Source organism: Typopeltis vanoorti, chromosome 24 (genome assembly GCF_054136105.1).
Source record: "Typopeltis vanoorti isolate ZY-2024b chromosome 24, IOZ_Tvanoo_1.0, whole genome shotgun sequence".
Classification (NCBI taxonomy): Eukaryota; Metazoa; Arthropoda; class Arachnida; order Uropygi; family Thelyphonidae; genus Typopeltis; species Typopeltis vanoorti.
The window spans coordinates 85418003-85443553 of NC_143572.1; the positions used below are offsets into that span (position 1 = coordinate 85418003).

The 25551-nt window shown below is 36.2% G+C and overlaps 1 protein-coding gene across 1 annotated transcript in view; it reads right to left on the bottom strand.

Annotated features, from left to right (window-relative positions):
- Positions 1 to 25551, bottom strand: part of LOC150093516 (gelsolin, cytoplasmic-like) — a 113763-nt gene that overhangs the window by 43014 nt on the left and 45198 nt on the right. The window contains exons 8-10 of the mRNA XM_090413643.1: positions 16527 to 16610; positions 11887 to 11948; positions 2441 to 2624 (exon numbers count right to left, since the gene is read on the bottom strand). Of these exons, the coding sequence (XP_090269769.1) occupies positions 2441 to 2624; positions 11887 to 11948; positions 16527 to 16610 (330 nt within the window). The remainder of the gene's footprint in view (positions 1 to 2440; positions 2625 to 11886; positions 11949 to 16526; positions 16611 to 25551) is intronic.

A 25551-nucleotide genomic window follows, 5' to 3' on the forward strand; every position in this document is an offset into this window, starting at 1 on the left:
TCCCTGAGACACTTCCCTGTATTCACATCTTCCCTGAGACACTTCTTCCCATCACATCTTCCCTGAGACACTTCCCTTCACATCTTCCCTGTATTTAAAGTTTCATGGTCATGTCAGGAATTTGATGATGATGGTCCCATGACCATGAAACTTTAAATACATTGCTAAGCCACCTGAACAAACAACACAAACATATCTAATTCACCATTGAAATCCAAAGCAACAACTCTCTTTCTTTTCTAGACACACTCATCACATCTTCCCTGAGACTGCCTCTCCTTCACTGTCTACTGCAAACCTACACATATAGGCCAATGCATACATAAAAATTCATACCACCATCCAACACAAAAACTAGGAATCTTCAGCACCTTCAAACACAGAGCCCTAACAATTTGCTGCAATGACCAAGCTCTGAACCAAGAATTTGAAATCATTAACCAAAATATTTGTAAAAAATGGCTACAATAACAAAACAGTTTACAAGATCCTCCATAAAAATTTCACTAAAAGCAAAAAAGATTACAAGAATGCCATAGCCATACCCTACATTAGGGGCATTTCAGAAAAAATAGATAGGACACTACTTAAACAGAACATAAAGACAACTTTCAAACCCCTGGCAAAACTAAGAAATTTACTTAGCTCCTCCAAAGATCCTCTTCCATACCTTTCCCACCCAGGGGTTTACAAAATTCAGTGTACCTGTAACCTATCTTATATAGGGGAAACAGGATGCACCATCCCAATCAAAAAAGATGAACGCAAACGCCACATTAAATACCTCCACTATGGAAAAACAGGCCTATCAGACTACACACTCCAAACATGCCACAGAATTGACTGGAAACGCAGTAAGTCCCTACACTGCACCAAAACCTGGTATGAAAGAAAATTCAAAGAAGCTTTTGAAATGCTAAAGTGAAATGAAATGCACAAAGACTTCTGGGAATGATGCGGAGGACACTGACGTGTAGAAGTAGGGAGATTCTTGTTCCATTGTATAAGGCGTTGATTAGGCCACACATGGACTATTGTGCCCAGATTTGGTCACCTGGTTTTCAGAAGGATGAAGAGATGTTGGAAAGGGTCCAAAGGCGACTGACTAAGGTAGTTTCTGACCTCTGGAATGTCGAGTATGAGGAAAGATTGAAAAGATGTAATTTGCAGAGTCTAGTGGAGAGAAGGAAGAGGGGAGATATGATAGAGACCTACAAGTTGGTAAGGGGTTGTTATAGGATCAATGGTGGAAAAGTTCTACAGAGAATAGTGGGAGATCAGGGGAGAACCAGAGGTCATCCCTGGAAACTGTATAAAGAGGGTGTGAGTAGGTGAGTGAGAGGCAGGTTTTTTTTGTGCAGAGTTGAGTGATTGGAATGCCTTGCCTGAGAGTGTGGTGTCTGCAAGGAGTTTGAATGTGTTTAAGACACGGTATGATGAGATGTGTGTGAGATAAAAGGACCTCCTAGATGAGTCTTTGACTCCATGAGGTCTTGTTTAATAATAATAATATTCTAAAGAATGTGGAGGACCCATCCTCAACCCATATAACAACCAGAACAATCCCAGACAGAAGAAAATCTCAATACAAAAGGACTGAATGGACTAGATGTTTGTTAATCATTTATCCTAGCCTGACATCTGTCAGGCTAGGATAAATGATTAACAAACAAGCATCTGGATTCATGTTACTTTTGTATAGTGTAATGACATGTAGCTTGTATATTGTACATATGTATGTTTCCTGTTGATCTCAATACAGAGGTCTAAACATTGATCATTACTTGCTTAATGTTAAGTAAAGTAATTATTCTAACATGTGTTGTGTCTCCATAAATTCTTCACTATGAAGACTGGAATCTATATGGTTATCTTTTATTGGTACTTCTGGGTTTCGCTGGCCTGACAACTAGCTTGAACTGCTGGTTCTCTTCAAAGACCAGGCAGAAGCCTTAAGAGGGCAAGAACCCTCATTCAATACCAAATCAATCCTATGTCACAGAGTTGTATTTACAATTATGCACTGACTGAGAGTTCACTTATTAAAAAATGCAACTGTCTGACATAGGACTGCTGTAGTACTGAATGAGGGTTCTTACCCACTAAGATTTCTGCTTAGTCTCTGAAGAACTAATTCGAAACAGCTGTCAGGCCAGTGAAACCTTAATCAAAAGCTAATAAAAGATGACCAAATGGGTGTTTGGACAGCACTTGTGTCTTTTAAGTAGTGCAAGTTAAGGTAATTCTGATGCTTAGGATTGTATTCTTGTAATCTCTCTGGTCGAATTTTAAAACTTTCAAAGTTTCTACATTGATTCAGCTATGAAATAAGGAGGGATCTTTAATATCCTCCTATTTCTATTCATTTAACATTGCCAAAATGAAGCCTTTGCATCTTCTTTTAACAATTAAAAATTAACTATTCCTTAAAAATTACTACCTCTTGAGTGAAATTACATATCTCTTCCACACGGAATCGTCCAGTTTCTGTAGAACATTTAAAAAGACGAGGCTCCAGAAGTGGCTTATCAGGAAGATCAGTTGATTTTTGATATTCTCCTTTTCCTCCAATACTAGTCCAGAAATTATCAGGTTCTTCCTCTTCTGTAATTTCCATCACTTCTCTAAAAATAATTGAAATTACACAGAATCAAAATCTTTCAGGCATTAAAAAATGATCCCACATATTATGTAACTACAATATTAAAGATACAACAGTCCACACAAGCACATGCCCACAATAACATGGAATTGGAATCATGCTGGAAAGAAGTATAAAAAATTAATAAAAAAAGAATCTGTTTTAAACATTTTTGCAAGGAAATTAAAGTAGTTGAAAAATTGGAACTACACATGTCATTCAGTGGCAAAATCTGAAATAAAATAAAATAATAATAATAGACTCAGTTAACAAATATTTAATGAAGCTGATTTATATGTTTCAAGTGTCATTATATATAAATGCAAAAGTAATGTTTGTGTTTGTAAATTTACAATATTAGAGCATTAACATAAAGTTGATATCATAGCTTGAAGTCTAATTGGAGATCAGTATTTTTCCAATTAGACTTCAAGCTATGACATCAACTTTATGTTAATGCTCTAATACAGTAAATTTACAAACGCAAACATTACTTTTGCATTTATATATAATGACACTTGAAACATATAAATCAGCTTCATATAACGTACAGCTTCATTAAATATTTGTTAACTGAGTCTATTATTATTATTTTATTTAAGATTTTGCCACTGAATGACACTCGTAGTTCCAATTTTTCAACTACTTTAATTTCCTTGCAAAAATGTTTAAGACAGATTCTTTTTTATTAATTTTTTATACTTCTTTCCAGCATGATTCCAATTCTTATCATTTGTAGAGCATCACAGTATTATTTCCTACTTCAAATTTCACAAACTATTCTAGTGTGGAGTATCTGATAATTCAGATATGCCTATATTATTTTTTGGATAATTAACTTACTTTAAAAAAAAAAATTTTAAATTAGATACATTTTGAAAACAAATTTTAAGATATAATTAGATGCAATATTTCTCCCCTCCACCTGTTATTACAGAAATATAATATGGTTAATACTCTAATACTATTATTCCATACTGCATTTTTACAATGGCTTGCACAAGTACAGAAAAACAGTTAATTGCAATTAACTGTTTGTGTGAGATAGAAATGGATGGGACAAGATATTTAGTAAACTAATATTATAGACCAGGAAATATAGATGATAAAAAGGAAACGTGGTGAAAAGAGCAGAGAAAGCAGCATGTGATATAGGAATCATAAGGATCAAGAGTTTTGAAATTGGTCCTAGCATCAAAGGTCTGATTATGACTAATATATCACTCTCATCCCCATTTGATGAAAATGACCATATAGTCCTGACTTAGAGGATGAGCAGGCATGTAGAAGTATCAAAGCAAAAGGAATTTATGTGGAATTAGAAGGCAGGCAACTATAACAGAACTTATAGTAGTGTTCAGAGTATATCAATAGCATTCAGAGGACACATTGCAAATGTTGTGAATACAACACAGAGAATTGCTGCAGTACCGAGAAGGACATTGACCAGTAGATAAAAAAATGGTGGTGGTTCCATTGTATAAAGCTCTGATAAGACCACATTTATATTACTGTAGTCTGATCTAGTTACTGGAATTTGAAAGGATGAAGTAACCTTAGAGAGGTGCAGAGGCAGACAATGAAAATGAGAACATTAAACATTGGTAATGAGAACAGACTCAGGGTGTGCAACCTACAGAGTTCAGTGTATAAAAGATGAAGGAGGAGGATATATTTTAAGACAAATAAGTTGTTGAAAGGTATTTACCAGATTTACAGTGGGGAGAGTTTTCATATTTTAGAACAAGGGAGTCAAGTTTGTTTCTTTACTGTTTTCTGAAGCAAGATAAATCAATAGTGAAACTTTTATACTAAAACCTGCTAAGGTAGGACATGTTTATTCTTTTTTGTTTTAATTTAAGAAAAAGATTTCATTTTGAAGGTGAATGCTAATTTTGAATTAAAACAAGTTTTCATTTGAAGTGATTGTATGTACATATGATTCTAGTGCAGAACTAAAAATTCTATAAACATTAAAAGGATTAACAGTTTTGCTTTGTTTGTCAAATATTAAAATTTTTTTGCATAAAAGAGAAAGTGTATTTCTTATAAAGTTTTTTAATTTCAAATTATGTCCACTTAATAATTATTTTAATAAATTATCATAATTTATTACTTGCTAATTAAAAATAAATTAATTCAATTAAAGTAATAAATTAATGATTTATAAAAAAAAATCAGCTAACACCTTTTTATTCCTGTATAGGGAGTAGGCGAGGCCATTTTAGCCCTATCTAACTTTTGGAGACTGAGTGGGCAGTTCAATCTCCACTAGTACCCAATCAGAAATAGCTGGCCCAAGGCTATCACTAATTAAGTGGCATGCAGTGAAGTGGCGGCTCAACAAGTGCTGCAATCTTGTGGTCCCTAACACAATATATTTAACCCTCCTACCGGCCAAGGTGGATGAAATAGCAAGACTACCCCAGACTTTTTCATGGATCAAAACTTCATCGGCATTCTATCTTTTATCAAGTATTTACCCTCCACCGCTGTTAATCCCTTAACGGCGATTTGAGAGCCATTAGCGGATTAACTGTGGTCGAGCGACTTTTGTGTCACTTGTCTTTACATGTACTCTGTTACTTCGAATTTTCTTCACTGTACTAGGATATTTGATCGTTTTTGTTTTTTTTTTGCTGAACAATTTATTTCTTGTGTCTCTTTCCAAAAATAGAAGTTTCACACTGTCAAAATAAATAATCAATCCTGAAATGACCATAGATCAGCCTTTGCAATGAATATACTTTAGTAATAGTTAATTTCCTCCATTTACTGACAGTATAGATTCTTTTTCGCAAATTTTCAAATGTTTGTTTACGTTTAAAATATTTTGTCAAATATTTATATTTTTAAATAACATTTAGTGAAATAAATATGACATTTTGCTTTCTTTCTTTGCAAAATACCTTTATATGGATTGTCACATTTCAATTTCAGGAACAGTTTTTTTTTTTTTTTTTATGAACAACAAATGATTATAAACTGCATTACTCTGTTTCCGATATTATTATTATTATTTTGACACCTCCAGAGAGTCCAAAGACTCATCGAGGGAGAGTGTGCCGACAGCATCGAACGATTGGTTCCCTTCCAACTACTAACCGCGCTCAAACATACTTAACTGAGCCATTAGTAGCAGAGGCTCTACCAATCGACCAACCTTCGCCGGCATATTTTGTATCTTTTTAGGATACAAAATTTATACCTAATTGTATTTTATCAGAGACTCTTCGCCTTCTTCTTTTACTGAAAATTGCAACTGAGGTTTTTTTTTTGTAGAATGCACATTACTATAATATCCAGTGCTTAACCACTGTAGATATGTTGAAAATATAATAGGAAGGATATCTTGTATGGAAAGATTAAAAATTTATGCTCATTTTTAGGATTTTTTTACTGCAATCCCCCCTCTCCTGTCCTGGAACCGAGTTGCATAACTACTTTAAATTTCTACAGCTTTAAAAGCTTTCAGACGGTATTCAAAATCTCTTATTTCAGTTTACTGTTTTGACAAAAGAAATAAAGCAATAATATTGTTGTGTATTCGAAGCTTCTAATTCTGTACTCTTTATTTGCATCTGAAATCAGCGGTCTGCTGAAATTATTCTAAGATTTAGAAATACTATGCTGTATTTTCAACATGTAAAACTGCATACCACACAAAGAAATTTCAATTGTGTTATTTCTGTTTCTTTTTTTTTTTAAAAAAATCTAAATATTACTACTTCTATTTCTGCTGATTGCTATTTCTGAAATACGTCTTAGAAATGCTGGACAATAATCCTCTTACCTAGAGGAAAAGCTAAAAGTCTTAGATTACTCTTTTGAGAAACACAGGACAGAAAGTTTCCTAGAAGTCGCACTAAATTGCCTCAAGCAAGAATGTCTTGTTTCGTTTTCTGTTGTTCAGATATCCTAACACAGCAAAACTGACATTTCTTTTACAGGCTGATGAAGTATTTATGCCAAAAATAATTTATTTATAGTGATCAGTTTCACTTTTATTATCGAAAAATTCTAAATTATTTGATAATTATCTTGAAAAAAATTACTGCTATTGCTGCTGCTCTTGCTTGCCATCTCACAAATGAATTGTATATTGGGTATACTTTCTAATATTCCTTTCTGCCCAGTAACAAGTTGTAGACTAACAGAGATTACTACCCCCCCCCCCCCCCATACACGCACCACTGGGAACCGGATCAAAAGAACATGCCCAGAAGGCAGCACACTAAAGTACCTCATGCAATAACTGAATATTTTACAGCAGAAATTCCTTGTTCTGTTTTTCCATCTTTCTGATTGATTAGCAGACATTCAAAGCATATTCTGATATTGCATTTGTAGGATGACATTTTTAATGTCATCCTACATTTTAAATATTAATTTCCCCTATTAGCCAACGTCACATAACTTCCTGATTTATAACAATAGGGAAATAATATGTATATTTTCTTATTTATAATTTGCAAATTTATAATAATCAAAACTTAGTTTCTGTGTTGAAAAAATTAAACATTATGTGGAACAATTATTATGGAAAAATCACGAATGAAATAAAAACTGTACCTATGTTTCATACTACTGTGCTCAGATTTGGTCACTTAGGTTTCTTCTTGATGGGGAGGAGGTGGAGAGGATCCAGAGGCGAGTGACCAAGATGATAGCAGGTCTGTGGAATAAACCGTATGAGAACAGGTTGAGGATTTGTGGGTTGCAAAAATTGGTTGATAGGCGGAGGAGGGGAGATATGATTGAGACATTCAAATTACTGAAGGGTTTCTATAAAATTGATTCAGAAGATATTTTTGAGAACAGGGTTGGTTGTGGGAGGACTAGGGGACATCCATGGAAACTGGGCAAAAGTGTGGTTAGTAAAGGTGTTAGAGCTGGGTTCTTTACTTTTAGAGTAGTGAATGAGTGGAATGCGCTCCCTGAGTCTGTGGTGGATGCTGTGACAGTGAATGAGTTTAAGGCGAGGTATGATAGATACTGTATGAATGTCAAATAGTTGTGATGAATATGATTTGGGGCCTCCCTCGATGAGTCCAATGACTCCCTGGAGTTGCCCGTAATAATAGTAATAATAGTAATAACAGCTTTTGGGGGTCTGGTAATGTTGCAGTGGGAGGGGGGGTGATGCTATCAAAGTCGAAATAAAGTTCATTTGTATTGTGAAAGGAAATGAAATTTCACATTTGATGCATTTGATATACATATTTTGAATGATAAAAATAAGCAAATGTATCGCTTACTTTAAAAATTGGAGAATAAAATCTGAATTATGCAGTAAATATCTATAAATGTTAATTTCATTTTGTAATGACCAATTATACAGGGAAACCAAGAAAGTGAAAGTACAAAGAACAGTATATTACTATATAATATAAAGAAAAAATTTAGTGATATGATTAAAGAATTTCATGTTATTCTCTATAAAACAAAGTTGCTCCAGCGTGTCCTAAAGGAAAGCTGTGAAGTATTATTCGATTTCGATGGTTTTGTACAAAATTAAAAATAATATAATCTGGAACGTTGGCAGCCGGTTTTCTTTTCTTTTCTTAAAAGAATATTTCAAATAATTATCGTGAATTAATTTCTTCGAGAACAAAGAATAATGTTTTGTCTAGAAAGAGATTAGAAAAAAATTAGCGCAACAAAATTAAAAATGAAATTGGTTCTCCAAGGTAAGGCAATATTTAAGTGAAGAAATTATGCAAGATCTTTATTTTGTCCAGAAATTAAAATTGTATTGTACAATAAAAAGAGAAAACAAAAATATAAGTAATTTCTCTATTTTTAGTCTATCCTATATAACTAAAATGCAGTTAAGCAGCATAGAACAAGGATGTGCATTTCTTGTTATAGGCAACTGAGAGGTAGCTACGAACGCGAGATAATCCGATTAACCGTTCTCTTCGGCGCGAGGGTTTATCACACCTTCTAATGGACGGGACGGTCAAATTGCACTTCTTATCCTGGTTCTTTAAACAGGTGGGCTGAATCATATCGAGATTTAGTTGGATGTCTATAGATGTCCTGGCCATTTGGAAGATTAATGTCTGAAATACAGTATTTTCTTGAGTTTACGGGATGAAAAACAAGAGTTTCTGGGAGAAAAAAACCTGCTTGCCCATGCCAGAGATCGACTAACTCGGGAACCGGTTGAATAAAGGCTTAGAAATATTTCCTCTAGTCGCCAACTAGATTTAAAACAAAGTCTTTCCTACGTGCGGTCAAGCGCTATGGTGTGCAAAAGCCACTTCCACTGAGCTACACAGGCTTTAATAATTAATATTAATATTATTAATATTAATTCATATTAAGTAAACAATATTCATTTATTTTTATTTGTATTGCAGTTCTCGTCTTATTTTTGGATTTATCTGAATATTTTCAGTAAATTGGGAAAGTATTAATCGTTTAAGGTAAATAAACTTCATGTACACTAATGCTAGGAGTATTAGGAACAAGAAGGAAGAATTTTTGGCCTCGGTTGGCACTGTAGATGATATAACTGACTGTAGATGATATAACTAATGGGATTGAATGTGATGGGTATAGTGTGTTCAGGAATGACAGGGAGAATAAAATGGGGAGAGAAGTATTGTTGATGATAGCTGATGAGCTGCAGCCAAGGAGAATAGAAGTTGAATTGCAGGATAGAGGAAAGACCACATTTGAGGCCATTTGGTGTGAGATTGTGGCTAGCAGAACAAAATATACAATTGGGTGCTGCAATAGACCAAGTGATGGAAAAGATGGTGGAGATAGTATGCACAAGCAAATAAAGAAATGAGTGGAAGGAGGGAAATTATTATGGGAGATTTCAACTATGGTAGCATTGATTGGAGTGAGGAGAGGACACACGGGAGGAAGGAATTGGATTTTATGTGGTTATTAAGGGATAACTATCTACGACAGATGTAATGGAAAATACTAGGGGTCAGTGAGTGCTTGACCTAGTAACTGCATCTGAGGATTTGGCTGTAACTAATATGACCACATTGCCACCAATTGGTGAGAGTGATCATAGGGTCTTGACTTGGAAGGTGGCTAAAGGTATGGAATTTACAATTAAGACAGGGTACATGTGGAATTATCGGGCTGGTAAGTATGACAAGCTTAGGAGTTTAGTTCAGTGCCATGGCATGTACAACTGCAAGGGGGAGGCGGTAAAGAAGTGTTTGCATGAAGCAATGGCTGACTGTATACCTCAAGTCCGAATAATAAATCAAGTAGGGGTTAAATGGATGAATAACACCATTAAGCTTGAGCTGCAAAAAAAAAAAAAAGGAATTATGGAGGAAATTTAAGGAGAAAGGTGACCGGCAGGCACATGAATGGTATAAAGCGCAGGCCAGAAGGGTAACAAATGTGGTAAGAAAAGCAAAAAAGGATTACGAAAGAACATTGGTCATGCAGGCTAAAGAGAATCCTAAACAGTTTTTTCAATATGGTGCAAGTAAAAGAAAAAATGTATATGGCAGAATGATTTTAAAGAATGCTGATGGTAGGGAGGTAACCGAATTGATATAGTTGAATTACTCAGCGAGCACTTTGCAAGAATATATCTCCCAGGTGGTGACATTGTAGAAATGAATGAACCAATAGATTATACGGGAATTGTGGTGAATGAAGTGGAAGTGAGTAGTCCATTGCAAAACCTCAATGTCAATACATTTGTAGGATTGGATGGTTTACTAGCTTGTGTTGTATGTGAAGCAGCTAAAGAATTGTCAGTACCCTTGACCATTTTGTTTAATTTGAGTCTCGGGTCTGGGTTAGTCCCGAGGGGGTGGAAAGAGGGGAAAATAGTTCCACTGCATAAAGGACGTTCCAAGACTGCGGTTGTAAATTACCAACCGATTAGCATATCAGGAATCGATGTCAAGGTCATGGAGAAATTGGTCAAGAGAAGAATACAGGATTGGATAGATGAATATGGTATACAGTATGGGGGGCAACATGGTTTTGTGAAGGATAGATCATGCCTCAGTAACTTGCTCACATTTTATAACACAGCAATGGCTGAACTGGATAAGGGTAATGGGTTTACAGTGATTCTACTGGACCTTGCCAAGGCCTTTGATAGGATACTACATGGAATTCTAATCAGTAAAGTGGAGCAGATGGGAATGGATATAGGGTTGGTGAGATGGATAGGAGGGTGGTTGATGGAGAGATACCTACCAGAGTGGTTTATTCAGGAGTGGAGTCCAAAATACGGCTTGCGACTAGTGGTGTGCCGCAGGGTTCTGTTCTTGGACGACTACTTTTCAATTTGTTCATTAACGATATAGGAAAGGATCTGAGAGGAAGTTCACTTGTTTGCTGATGATGCAAAGTTGGGTAGAGCAATTGTGAGTAGTGCACAGGATGTCAAAATTTCGCAGGATGATTTGGATAGTTTGGAGGACTGGGCTAGGAAAAATGGATGTCAATTTAATGTGGGAAAGTGTAAGGTTATGCATTATGAAGTGAAAAGATTAGCAGCAATATATCACATTGGTAGAACCGTACTCCAGGAAATTGATGTGGCCAGGGATTTGGGAGTGTTGGTGGATAGGGGGTTGAAGTTTAGGGGGCACATTGCAAAAGTGGCTAAATCAGCTCATCAAATCACTTGGTTGCTGAAAAATACTATAACAAGCAGAGACAAACAAGTTATTGTTCCACTATATCGAGCCTTGATAAGACCCCATCTAAACTACTCTGCCCAGATATGGGCGCCAGGGTTTCTTCTTGATGTGGAGGAGGTGGAGAGGATCCAGAGACAAGTGACCAAGATGATAGCAGGTCTGTGGAATGAACCTTATGAGAACAGGTTGAAGATTTGTGGGTTGCAAAAAATTGGTTGATAGGCGGAAAAGGGGTGATATGATTGAGACATTCAAATTACTGAAGGGTTTCTAGAGGATTAATCCATAAGATATTTTTGAGAATAGGACTGGTGGTGGGAGGACTAGGGGCCATACATGGAAGCTGGGCAAGAATGTGGTTAGCAGGGGTGTTAGAGCTAGGTTTTGTTATGGAGAGTGGTGAATGAGTGGAGTAAGCTGCCAGAGTCTGTTGTGGGTGCTATGACTGAATGAGTTCAAGGCGAAGTATGATAGATACTGTGTGAATGTTGCTCTTGACATGATGTTAGGGCCTCCCTCGATGAGTGTGTCGACTCCTTGGAGTTGCCTGAAATAATAATAATGATGATGATGATCAATCATTTAAGTGATATAATTTACCTATCAGGTGAAACAATCTGGACTACTTTCCTTCCCATATTTTGCTCTTCTTCACTGGATTCCTGTCCATAAAAAATATATTTATTCTTATGATGTGTATAATATATATATATATATATATATATATAAATAAATAATATAATCTTATGCTAATTCATAAAGAATTATTAATGGATAAGAAAACAAACAATAACAATAGCCTTACATTTTGCAATCATTTTCAGAAAACACAAACATAAAACCATATTCAAGGAAATAACAGAGATAAATGCAGAGGAAGAAAAGATAATTTAGTGAACTGATGTTGAATATGAATGAAAGATGGATGGTTGTCATGTTATATTTTCATACTTCAAACATCCTGTTGCTAATTGAGACAAACAATGTCTGAATTAGTTTTGGATAGGTTTTGATGGGTGTAAGGTTTTTAAATTTGGTAAGCAATGAAAGGATGCAAAATATACGCTTGGTGGAGAAACTTTAAAGGAGGTAGCAGAGATGACAGATCTGGGAGTGGTGGTGGTAGAAAAGTACCTGAAATTCAGGAACCACATTGCACAAGTTGTGAAAACATCACTTTGGATAATGGCAATGATGTGGAGGACACTGATATGCAGAAATAAAGACTTTATGATGCCATTGTATAAGGCCTTGATCGGGCCTCATATGGATTATTGTGCACAGATTTAGTCAACGGGTTTCATGGTGACAAGGATATGTTAGAAAATATCCAAGAGAAGATTCACAAAGGTGGTCTTTGAAATATGGAGTATGGGGACAGATTGAGACAATGTAAGTTGCATGAATAGGAGGAAGAGGGAGGGGGATATGATTGAGACATATAAACTAGTCAGGGGTTGTTATCAGGTTGACATGGAAGAGATTTTTCAGAGAATGGGAGGGGGAGGGGTTAGAACAGGAGGCCATTGCTGGAAACTGTATAAGGAGGGTGTGAACAAAGGAGTGAGGGAAAGGTTCATTGCAGGAGAGTGGTTGGTGAGTGAAATGCATTGTTTGAGTGTGTTGTGAATGTAGACACATTGAATTAGTTTAAGATATGGTTGGATGAGCTTTGTGTGCAATGGTGTGTAGCTCCCATGATGAGTCTCTGACTACATGTAGGTCAGATGTTAATAGTGTTTGTGTGAAGAATTAGTTTTATCAGTTTTGTTGAAATAAGAGTCACTGAACTTGAAAGCCATCTCATGATATACTGGTATTACTACCACTTAAAGACTGTATGGAGGTCTAGTGTTAATAATAATAAAAAGAAACTCCACCTTTTCTATTTTTCTTTTGTGTTTGTTTCCTCATTTGTTTCGACCAGATTCACAGCCAGTTTCTTTAAGATCCAATTCTATTTTTCCATGCAAGTGTTTTTTAGAATCTTATTCTTGATTCTGTTGATATTGATTCATTTATCAACTTGGTCCAAAATTCTTTTTATCTATTTTCATAGTGTGTCACAGCCTAGATAACCTTTTGTTTTTAGACACTATTCAGTTTGTGTAAATCCGAAAATCTGATACTGCTGATAAGATATGAAAGAGTAATTTAATGAAGTGAATAAGAGAAAGAAAGAATTGGGTCAAGTTTGCAAGTCTAGTGCCACAGTATGACAGGAGAGACAGAGGACTTGTGTGTTTTTCTTGGTGATATGGAAATTGTTTGAAAGGGTGCAGAAGCAGTATATATTAAATACGGCAACCGTTCTTTGGGTGATATTCATAATCTTGTTATATTGCCATATTTTTAAGCCTTTATCTATTATTACCTCTGATCCCTTTCCTCTTTCACTTCTTTGCATCAGTATAGTAATATATATTCCATTTCATCTGGTGACCTTGGCAACATGGAACTTCATCTACGCAACGCCACCTATTCAAATTCTCAAAGTGTCTTTGCATCAGAATTTCCACTTATCCTTTCCCAGGTTTTCACCACCCTTCAAAACACTGGTCTATATCGTCAACATATTAATTAAATGCCAGCTTGGTTGGCCGAGTGGTTAGTGTATCCACTTTCCACCCAGCCAAGAGATTGCAGGTTCATATCCCGTGATTCTCTCCAAGTGTGGACTGGGTCACCATGGGAGTAGTAGATCCAAAAACCTTCTGCAATGGGAGAGGCTTTCACCCTGCAGTGAGTAGAAAAATAGGCTGTTAATTTATTTTTATTAATTAAATAAAAATGGGTTCAGAACAGAGCCCAGTGGTACATCACATCTCCTGTTCTTACTTCCCCCACATACTTCGAAACAATATTTGCCAATATACAATACGATGATGTCTATCAACTAATTATTCCTATATCCAAGCCATTAATCTCTGTTGCCATTACCCTTGACTTCAGTATTATGTAAAGTAATTAGATTATTAAAACAAACACCTTTAATAAACCCATGAATCCATTCTTGCATTCTATCTAGCCAATACCTCTTCAGCAGCTTAATGTTATGTTAATGATGATGATCAAGATCATTGGATTTCATGGAGATGTCCATATAATATAATAGTAACTTCATGGAATCTGATGACTCATCAAAGGAGGTCTACACTCTTCAAACTCATTAATGGACAGAGCACTCATGGACAATAGCATCCCATTCTATACATTCACCACTTTCCAAGCAAAATATCTAGACTTCACATCCTTGTTAACTACACTCTTATACAACTTCTAGTGGTGAATCCCTGTTCTCTCCTCTGGTCATGTATTGTTTCAATTTTATAAAGCCCCTTTAGTATTTTCCCCACAAGCTCTTTTCTGGATCCTCTTCTTCAAATTAATTTACCTCATAGAGAACATTCCATAGACCTGTGACCATCTAGACCACTTACTGAAAGAAGCCCAGGCAACCAAATCTGTGCACATGTCCAAGAAGAATAATAACTATCCTTTCACCTGTGAATATGTTCTTTAATATCTAAGTAATCCTTTGATCTCTTCTGCAATATGCCCTCTGAAGGACTTTTCAACTGAAGGTGAGACAGCCAATCTCACAGACAGTGGCAGGCATTTTCCTCTCCAAAACTCAGGTTCTTCATCACAAAAACAGAGGCAAGCTGGCAAGAAGAACAAGTAATTAACAGACATAAATATATTGGCCTCATAGCTTCAATTGTAATTCTGAAAAAAATATAAGCCCTCTGATCTTTAAAGCAATATCTACCATCATCCCCAAATTCCTAGGTTCAAAAATTTCCTGCAGTCAACAGTTTGATTTATTAAATTCATAGTTTGTAAATCTTTTCATCCCATAGTGTATAACCTTACACTTTGCCACACTGAACTAATAACCATTACCTTTTGCTCTCGCTGTCAATTATTTTGAAACATCCTTCAAGATTTCTATATCATCTTTATTAAGTATTGCCTTATCTGGTTTAGCATTATCAGCAGACACCCAGATATTTTTTCTTCAAATCATTCTTGACATGATTAATATATAAACTAAACAGTAGAAGTCCAAGAACAGATGTGGCATACTACTAGTTACTACTTATCTTCTTGATTCTACTGCAGTCTTTGATGTCTGTTCATCAGCCTCTACTCATCCATGACAAATGATGACAAATACCAGCTTGATATTCGTCACTTGCAGCAGTCTACATAATAGTGTTCCATGTTGTATCCTGTCAAATGCTTTGAAAAGTCTAGCAATATCACAGAGTGGCTACTTCCATTACCCAACTGTCAGTTTATTACATACAGTAAATTAGTAAAGCAAAATCTCCCTCTCAAAAACTGCACTGTCTCACAGAGAGTATTGTATTCCTACCTACCCATTTCTGAATCCTATCCTTAATCAACTTTTTCAATAACCTTAACCACCACTCTTGAGTTACTAACAAGTTTATAATTTGCTAGCTCTCTGTCTTTGAGCCACTTTTGCATGATAGAACTATCTTTTCCCTCTTTCCACCTTGGAAATTGCCAGTGCTGAAACTTAAACAGTCTGGTCAGGGTCATAGTCAATTCTCTTGCATCTTCTTGTAATACATGGGCTAATATCCAATCCTATGGCTGTATTCATATGAAGATTTTATATCCTAATCACCTCCATTTCATTTCCTCTATTCTCACACTGATTCTTGTCCCACTAGTCACAGCATTATCTCTTTTGATGATATACCCTCATAAAGCGATTGTCCAGTAATTAAATTATTTCTTCAACTTCTGCTACTTCCATGTAATCTGCATTCATTAAAATCCTTCCACAATCATTCTGTTATTTATTTGTTTTAATTCTGTTATTTATTATTTTGTATATAAATTATTATCAAATTTGGCAGATATGAAGGAGATTGTAGATTGTAATGTGGTCAAATCTATCCCTTCCACCCAAACAAGCCAAGTATGTCCATGATGTTTTGCTAGCATCCACTGATGAAGTGAAAGTATTAATTGCATGATGACCAGCATATCATAAAACCTACTAAGCAGATTATAATGAGGATAAATAAAAAAATATAATAATATTAGTATTGGTATTAGTTAAGATAATCTACAACATATCAGACACATTACATTTAAGACAGATTAAAAAAAGAAATTTTTAAAGTTGGTAATTAACATATGATCCTGAGAAATAGATTTATACACTGGAATATTTAGCCATAAGTCTGGACTGCACTTACTTTTCCAATCCAAAGGTATGCTATTGTAGGAGTATCTAAGATAAACACACTACCAGAGTCTAGAGATGCAGCCACTTCAGGAACCTATAAAAAAATAGAGTCTAAATTAATCTTTAATAACATGACAAGAAAACCAATTATTGTGTTAATGTAGCATGCTCCTTTTCACATTTTTATTCCAGTTTATATATATATATATATATATATATATATATATATCCACCTGAAGAATTTACCTAATTCACACTCTACATATGATAAACTATAACAGATTTACTCAGCTGAGAGAGATTTTTTTTAAATAGATTAAATGATAAAGACCAAGGGATAAAAATAAAAACACTATTTTAATTAAGTAGACTGCACAACTAGTTTTCTCTTGCAAGTGCATAACAAGAGGGAATTACCAACAACATTGCAAAAGACAAAAAAATCTATACATTAACGTATTAACGTTTGAAGCTGTTCTGTGTGTCTCGTCATTGTTGGGTGTGTGCATGCATCCAAGGTCTCATGAATGCCAAAGTTAGATAGCTGTGCAATGACAGTTTGAAAGATTATAGCTGAGGTTAGTGTTGATATGCACTGGATTGAGGACAATTTCTTTAGATTCTACAATTCTTCTTTCCAGTTTATCATAGCATTGAAAGATATTTTCTGATTTGTCCCATAAGACTGGATGAATGATAGGGTTTTCCTCATTAGCGTCAGCAGAATTCATGACATGGTTCGAAAGAGCACTTGCTCTTGTTCTGCCACATGTTACATGTCTTTTATGTTCCTCTAGATGTAATTCGATGGATTTTTTCTGTCTGGCCAAAATAAGGCATGTTGCAGTTGCACCAAATATGGTAAACACAGAGATATTTCAGGTTGTTATGTTTTTGTTTGGATGAACTGAGCAAGGAATGGAGTTTAGGTAGAGGAGTGAAAGAAGTCCAGATGTTATTTTTTTAGAATTTTGGCTAATATATACATATATATATATTACTTCTGTAACTGCTTATTCTTTGTATGCCCCCATACTTGAAATTAAGATGCTTTAGATGAAACTCAAATTAAAGTTTGCATTTGAATGGATTTGGAATTTTACCTCCAGAGAAAGCTACTAATAAGAGAGAGAGAGAGAGAGAGAGAGAGAGAGAGAGAGAGAGAGAGAGAGAGAGAGTAGATGTGCAGAACAAGGAAATAAAATGTTGTTAGAATGGAAGCAGAAGAGGTTCTGTATAGGATGTTCAGGAAAGGTCTTGTCAGAAGACTGATTATATGGAGAGATGATGATATTGAATGAGATAAAATGAGTACTTTGTCACATAAACAGGAATAGTGTAGTGTACTCTTGATTATCCAAGTAGGGATTATTCAGTTTGCAGATTATCCATGCATCAATTCTTTCTTTCTTAAATTTCCTGAATATCCGATTCATAAAATTACAGACCATATTAATATAAAATTTTTCTGAAACTTTCGTGATGCTCCTGATTTAAAACATTAACAAAAAAATAGCAAAGCTTATTGGATGATGGAGTCACTCCTCCAACAAGAGGTTAAGTTAGATGACTAATATAAAATTTTTAATTTATATTAAAAGAGTAATTAAATAGACATACCTGATTATATATTTTTAGAAGGTAGGGATAAGAAGATATTCATAGCCAAATTTGACTGAGATGTGAACTTAAACATGTATATTCAATAGTTGAAAATGAAACAGGTCCTTATATATTATCTTACTAGTTTTTGTTCCTTTTTAGTCTTTCATTTTTTATTTTCAAAATTTTAATTCTTAATCTTTCAAAATCTACAGACCATTTGATTCATCATCTTACTTATTTACCAGTTTTATTTGTTTCATTTGTGACAAGTACAAGTGAGTTTGATAAAGGGAATGGCTATATATTGATGGCTTTTACAAAGGCATTTGACCACATGGAACTCTGTTATATAACTTAGAGCAATGGAAAAGGGATATGAAGCTGGTGATATGAATAAGAGAATGGCTGATGGACAGATATCAGCAAGTAGTTTATGGATGAGTAGTCCAGGAGAAGACCTGTAACTAGAGGTGTGCTGCAGGGCTCTGTACTCAGATCACTACTATTTAATTTGCAGATTAATGATAAGGAAATGATCTGAGAGAAAATATTCAGCTGCCTGCTGATTATGAAAAACTGGATAGGGTAATAGTTAATAAAGATAATGTAGAGATTTTGCATGATGATTTAAATAGACTGACAGTATGGGTAGTGGAGAATAATACAATTTAATGTGGCAATGTGTAAAGTTATGCATTTTAGGACGAAAAAGATTATCAACTGTGTATTACAGCCAGCCTGGTTGGCCGAGTGGTTAGCATATCTGCTCTCCAGCCAAGAGGCTACAGGTCGAATCCCACCTAGGGCATGGAGGTTTGTGATTGTTCTTCCAACTCTGTGTAGAAAGGGCATCTGCTACGGGCATTCAGCAGCACCCACAATAATGTACTGGTTAAGCGGAGGGAAATACGAGTCTAACTACTCGTATTTCCTATTCAAAACCACATGATCACACTTGCCAACTGGTGACATCATGGTGACTGTCTATTATCACTATATGAGACATTAAGTCCAACAAGTATCTGATATGTTGTCTCCACCACATGTTGTGTAAGGTAGTTATCTAGCTATCTCTAAGCAGCTCAAGGAATTCGTACATGTTCGTCCTGCTTCCAAACCAATCTTTCTATATAGTTAAGGTTACTCATTATCACCAGCTAGTCACTCAACAGTCTCATCTACCTAAGCATTTCACAATCTTCCTCTACATTCTGTGGCCTATAGCAATACTCCAGTAAATATGTAAAATTTCTACTCCTCACAAAACATGACCTCAAAGCCATTATTATTGCTTCCTTGGAGAAGTTCCACTATAGGGAATACAACTCTTCTGAGATCATCCATAATAACAAGCACCTCTTATCATTTATATCTGCTGAAAAGCATTATATTCATCATATCAATTTCCATTAGTATATCATCATGTCACACATGTCTCACTTATGCCAATGATTTGTGGACTAATTTTACCAATGCTAGACCTCCATCCCTTCATTCCTGTGCCATATGCCATCGGTGCTTCTTTCCTTCCCAAAATTCCTCAACTATATCATTCCACAAAATATGTAACTTCATACTTCTAATGAAGTCACCTCCGAAGCCTCTTCTCATACTACCATTGTTCATTTCATACTTATCTTGGAGCTTACCCTAACATCTTCACAATAATTTGTCCTATCCCTGCCTGAACACATAAGTGAGTTATAATGAACATTTATCAATCATCATCACTTCTTGATGTATAATATACCTACCCTCAAGTGATCAGAATAGTGTGATAGTTCAATACAAATATTTTCATTATTATCGCTAGCTTTCTACTAACAAATTTCACAATAATCAGTGATTGGTCAAGTCTCTCCTATTGGCAACTCTTATATCTCAATCTTCTAAGGCATGCTAAATGCATCAACATATCTAGATCTTTGTTTTCCTCTTTTTCCTATATTCTTGCTTAAAAATATATATAGGAAAAGCTTTTTTTAAAATATTTCTTCTTCTTCCATGCTGCCTAAGCAATTATACCACCTTCTTAGATTAATTCTATCTACATATTCATGAATGCTAGTAATGTCAAGTTCCTTTCTAATATCTTCATTATTAATATGGAGCAGCCATGGACAGTATCCATTCACAAATCTCACATCTGTAGTACTAGTCTTCAATCAACTTTTTTATTTCAAATATCTATATCTGTTTACAAAAAAACCCTGCATGATAGATGAAGGGTGTCTAGGAAACACAAGGATTTATTTTCCAATTCTAAGATGATTCATCCTAGAGACCAATGTAAGCGAGAGTGATGTGGACAATTTTCCTTTGCACAGAGAGGGGACGACAAAGCACAAGCCCATACCTATGCTTTCAAATTTGATGGTAAATTTTGCTATGAGTATGAGCTGCTTCTGATTCTGATCTCACTCATTACTGAGAGAGGACCTCTCCTACTGGGGAAGGGCAGAGTTGAGTCTACTTCTCCCATGGTGACCTAATCCAGCTTGGAAGAGTGCATATATCAGAAGAGTGCATACACGGGTACAAATGAATTGAAAGGTGACATTGGAAGACTGCATATACAGGTACAAATGAATTGAAAGGTGATAATTTTTTTATGAGAGAGGACTTGAAAGTATTGTTAAAGGTAGCGAAAGAAAAGAGTGACAGAGTTAGAATGGTCAGTCTGTTGCCGCGGTATGACAGAGGTGTTTAGAAGGAGGGCCATAATCACAAATGACATTATGCGTTGGTTATGCAAACGGTGTGGAATTCATGGACGTGTGGAATGAGTTTGATGGGTGAAAGGACTTATTATTATTATTGTTCCGGGAAACTCCAAGGAGTCGACAGACTCATCGAGGGAGGCCCTAACATCATGTCAAGAACAACTATTCAACATTCACACAGTATCTATCATACCTTGCCTTGAACTCATTCACGGTCGTAGCACCCACAACAGACTCTGGAAGCTTATTCCACTCATTTACCACTCTCCAAGTAAAGAACCTAGCTCTAACACCCTTGTCAACCACGCTCTTGCCCAGCTTCCATGCATGGCCCCTAGTCCTCCTGCCACCAGTCATATTTTCAAAAATATCTTCTGGATCAATCTTATAAAAACCCTTCAGTAATTTGAATGTCTCAATCATATCACCCCTCCTTTGCCTATCGTCCAATTTCTGCAACCCACAAATCTTCAACCTATTCTCATAAGGTTCATTCCACAGACTTGCTATCATCTTGGTCACTCGTCTCTGGACCCTCTCCACTTCCTCCCCATCACGAAGAAACCCTGGTGCCCATAGCTGGGCACAGAAGTCCAGATGGGGTCTTATCGAGGCTCGATACAGAGGAACAACAACTTGTTCGTCTTATACAAGACTTATACAAGATGGATGGCCTGCATTTGAATGGACTTGGTGTGCGAAGACTGGAAAAAGTGTTGCTGAATGAAGTGAAAATGGATGTGCGGAACCAGGGAAACTAAGGACAAAAAATGGGAATGGGACATTTAGAATAACGCATCAAGATAGGGGTGGAACAAATGGATCACTGCATTTCATGTATACTAATGCCAGGAGTATTAGGAACAAGGAGGAAGAATTTTTGGCCTTGATTGGCTCTTCCTAGCCACAGGTTATTGGCATTAGTGAAACATGGCTGACGAAAGATGATATAGTTAGTGGGATAGAATGTGTAGGTTATAGTGTGTTTAGGAGGGACAGAGAGAATAAAATGGGGGGAAGGGTGTTATTGATGATAGCTGATGAACTGCAACCAAGGAAAATTGAAGTTGTATTGCAGGATAGTGAAAGGAGCTCATTTGAGGCTACTTGGTGTGAGATTGAGACTGGCAGAATAAAATATACAGTTGGGTGCTGCTATAGACCAGGTGATGGAATAGATGGTGGAGATAGTAAGCATAAACAAATTGATGAAATGAGTGGAAGGTGGGTAATTATTATGGGGGATTTTAATTATGGTAACATTGATTAGAAGGAGGAGAGGACACATGTGAGGAAGGAAATGGATTTTATTCAATTATTAAGGGATTACTATCTGAGACAGCATGTAATTGAAAATACTAGGGATGTGAGAGTGCTTGACCTGGTAATAGCATCTCACAATTTGACTGTAACGAATATGACCGTGTTGCCACCTATTGGTGAGAGTGATCATAAGGTCTTGACCTGGGAGGTGGCTAAAGGTGTGGAATTTTTGATTAAGACAGGGTATATGTGGAATTACCGTGCTGGCAAGTATGACAAGCTTAGGAGATTGCTTGGATCAGTACCATGGCATGTACAGCTGCAAGGGCTGGACGTCGATAGAGCATGGGAAGTGGTCAAGGAGCATTTACAGGAGGTTATGGCTGATTGTATACCAAGGGTCCGAATAGTAAAACAAGTAGGGGTTAAATGGATGAATAACACCATTAAGCTTGAGCTGCAAAAAAAGAAACAACTGTGGAGGGAATTTAAAGAAAGGGGTGACCTGCAGACACATGAACGGTATAAAGTGCAGGCCAGAAGGGTAACGAGTGTGGTAAAAACAGCAAAGGCCGATTATGAAAGGAAACTAGCTATGCAAGCAAAAGAGAATCCCAAACAGTTCTTTCAATATGCTGCAAGCAAGAAAAAAACTGTACATGGCAAAATGATTTTAAGGAATGACGATGGTAAGGAGGAACTGAACCAGTCGATATAGTGGAGTTACTGAGCACGCACTTTGCAAAAGTATATCATCCAGGTGGAGACATTGAAAAAATGAAGGAGCCATTAGTTTATACGGGAATTGTGATGAATGAAGTGGAGGTGAATAGTCTATTACAGAACCTTAATGTGAATACATCTGTGGGATTGGATGGTATACCGGCACGGGTCTTGCGTGAAGCGGCTAAGGAATGTTTAATCTGGGTCTCAGGTCTGGTTTAGTCCCGAAGGCGTGGAAAGCGGGGAAAATAGTTTCACTGCATAAAGGAGGATCCAAGACTATGGTTGCAAATTACCGACCAATCGGCATATCAGGAGTTGTTGTCAAGGTCTTGGAGAAAGTAGTCAAGAGAAAAATACAGGAATGGATTGATGAAAATGAGATACTGTACAGGAGACAGCATGGCTTTGTAAAGGGTAGATCATGCCTGAGTAACTTGCTCAAGTTTTATAACAAGGTGACGGCTGAACTGGATAAGGGAAATTGGTTTACAGTGATACTGCTGGACCTGGCAAAGGCGTTTGACAGGATACCACATAGAATTCTAATCCGTAAACTACAACATATGGGAATGGATATAGGGTTGGTGAGATGGATAGGTGGGTGGTTGATGGAGAGATATCAAAGAGTGGTTTATTCAGGAGTGGAGTCCAAAAGACGGCCTGTGACTAGTGGTGTGCCACAGGGTTCTGTTCTTGGACCACTGCTGTTTAATCTGTTCATTAACGATATAGGGAAAGATCTAAGTGGAACAGTTCATTTGTTTGCTGATGATGCAAAGTTGGGGAGGGCGATAGTGAATGCAGAAGATGTCAAAGTCTTGCAGGATGACTTAGATAGATTGGAGTTCTGGGCTATGGAGAATGGATGTCAATTTAATGTGACAAAATGTAAGGTTATGCATTTTGGGGTGAAAAGATTAGCAGCAGTATACCACATGGGTGGAACTATACTCCAAGAGATTGACGAGGCCAGGGACTTGGGAGTGTTGGTGGATAGGCAGATGAAGTTTAGGGGGCACATTGCGAAAGTAGCTAAATCAGCTCATCAACTCACTTGGTTGTTGAAAAATACCTTAACAAGCAGAGACAAGCAAGTTATTGTACCTCTGTACCGAGCCTTAATAAGACCTCATCTGGACTACTGTGCCCAGATTTGGTCACCTCGGTTCCTTCTTGATGGGGAGGTGGAGGAGAGGATCCAGAGGCGAGTGACTAAGATCATAGCAGGTCTATGGAATGAACCATATGAGAACAGGTTGAAGATTTGTAGGTTGCAGAAACTGGTTGATAGGCGGAAAAGGGGAGATATGATTGAGACATTCAAATTGCTAAAAGGATTCTATAAGATTAATTCAGAGGATATTTTTGAGATCAGGACTGGTGGTGGGAGAACTAGGGGACACCTATGGAAGCTGGGCAAGAGTGTGGTTAGCAGTGGTGTTAGAGCTAAGTTCTTTACTTTTAGAGTGGTAAATGAGTGGAATAAGCTGCCTGAGTCTGTTGTGGGTGCTATGACAGTGAGCGAGTTCAAGGCAAGGTATGATGGATACTGTGAGAATGTCATATAGTTGTGTGGACATGATGTTTAAGGCCTCCCTCGATGCACCTAAGGACTCTCTGGAGTAGCCCGAAAATAATAATAATAATATATTTTATGTATGAATGTGCATGAACAAATGAAGGACATCGTAAACATCCATGCCTAAGGCAGATTTAAATCCACAGCCCTTTGACTGGAGAGCAGATACATAACCACTTGGCTAACAAGGCTGGCAGATTTTTTGATTCTATAAGAACTAGTCTAAATACTTAACAGAGCTATTTTAGAAAGAAGAGACTCCTGTATAGACATTTTTTTTAAAATCAGTAAGAGCAATGATCCAAACAAAAGTGGAATTTATGTTTTTAATGTTTAGCAATTGGTGTGAAATGAATAGAATGTTTAACTGGTTGGATTAGTGACTGTGATAAGAATATACTTGACCTGGAAAAAGGGTCTATCAGTGATATCCACTGTAGGTCCAAGTTATATACTATTTTTATACATTTTCAGCAATTCATAAATGTGAGGATATGTGGTAAGTGTTATCAGGCAGGTCATTTCTGGGAATCAAGAACAGAACTGAATTTTTTGACAATCTCATAACTTTTTTTTTTTCTTTTATGTTGTGGCAGAACTTCTGTATATGATCTGGTAGACAGTACTGTATGACAGATCTGGTAAACATACTGTCTCTTAGAAGTTTCAGCAGCATTGTCATGTAGCAAACTATAGCATTCATAATAGTTGCATCTCTTATCTGTTCTTGAAGTGCTTTTTTTTTTTTAAGTTTTTGGAATTCTATCAGTTTTTTTTTTTTTTTCTGTTGTCAGGGTTTTACCCAATCAAGAATATGACTTGTCAATACATGAGCAACGTATAACTATATGTTGGGCACCCTTTCTTTGTTCAATACATACATTCCACACTACTTATATACACTCATGCTATTATCTCTTCTAAGGTTACTTAAAGATTGACAATCCCTTTGAAAAATATCTAGGGATATACAAGATCTGATATTCTTGTGACAAAGTTTATATCAGCCAGACTGAATGGTCTCTGGATATTCATGAAAGTAAACACATGAGCAACACAGAACATAATTGCATTGAATGGAATGGAATAACAAACATACTGAGTCATCTATTATTATTAAAGTCCTAAAAGAATCACTA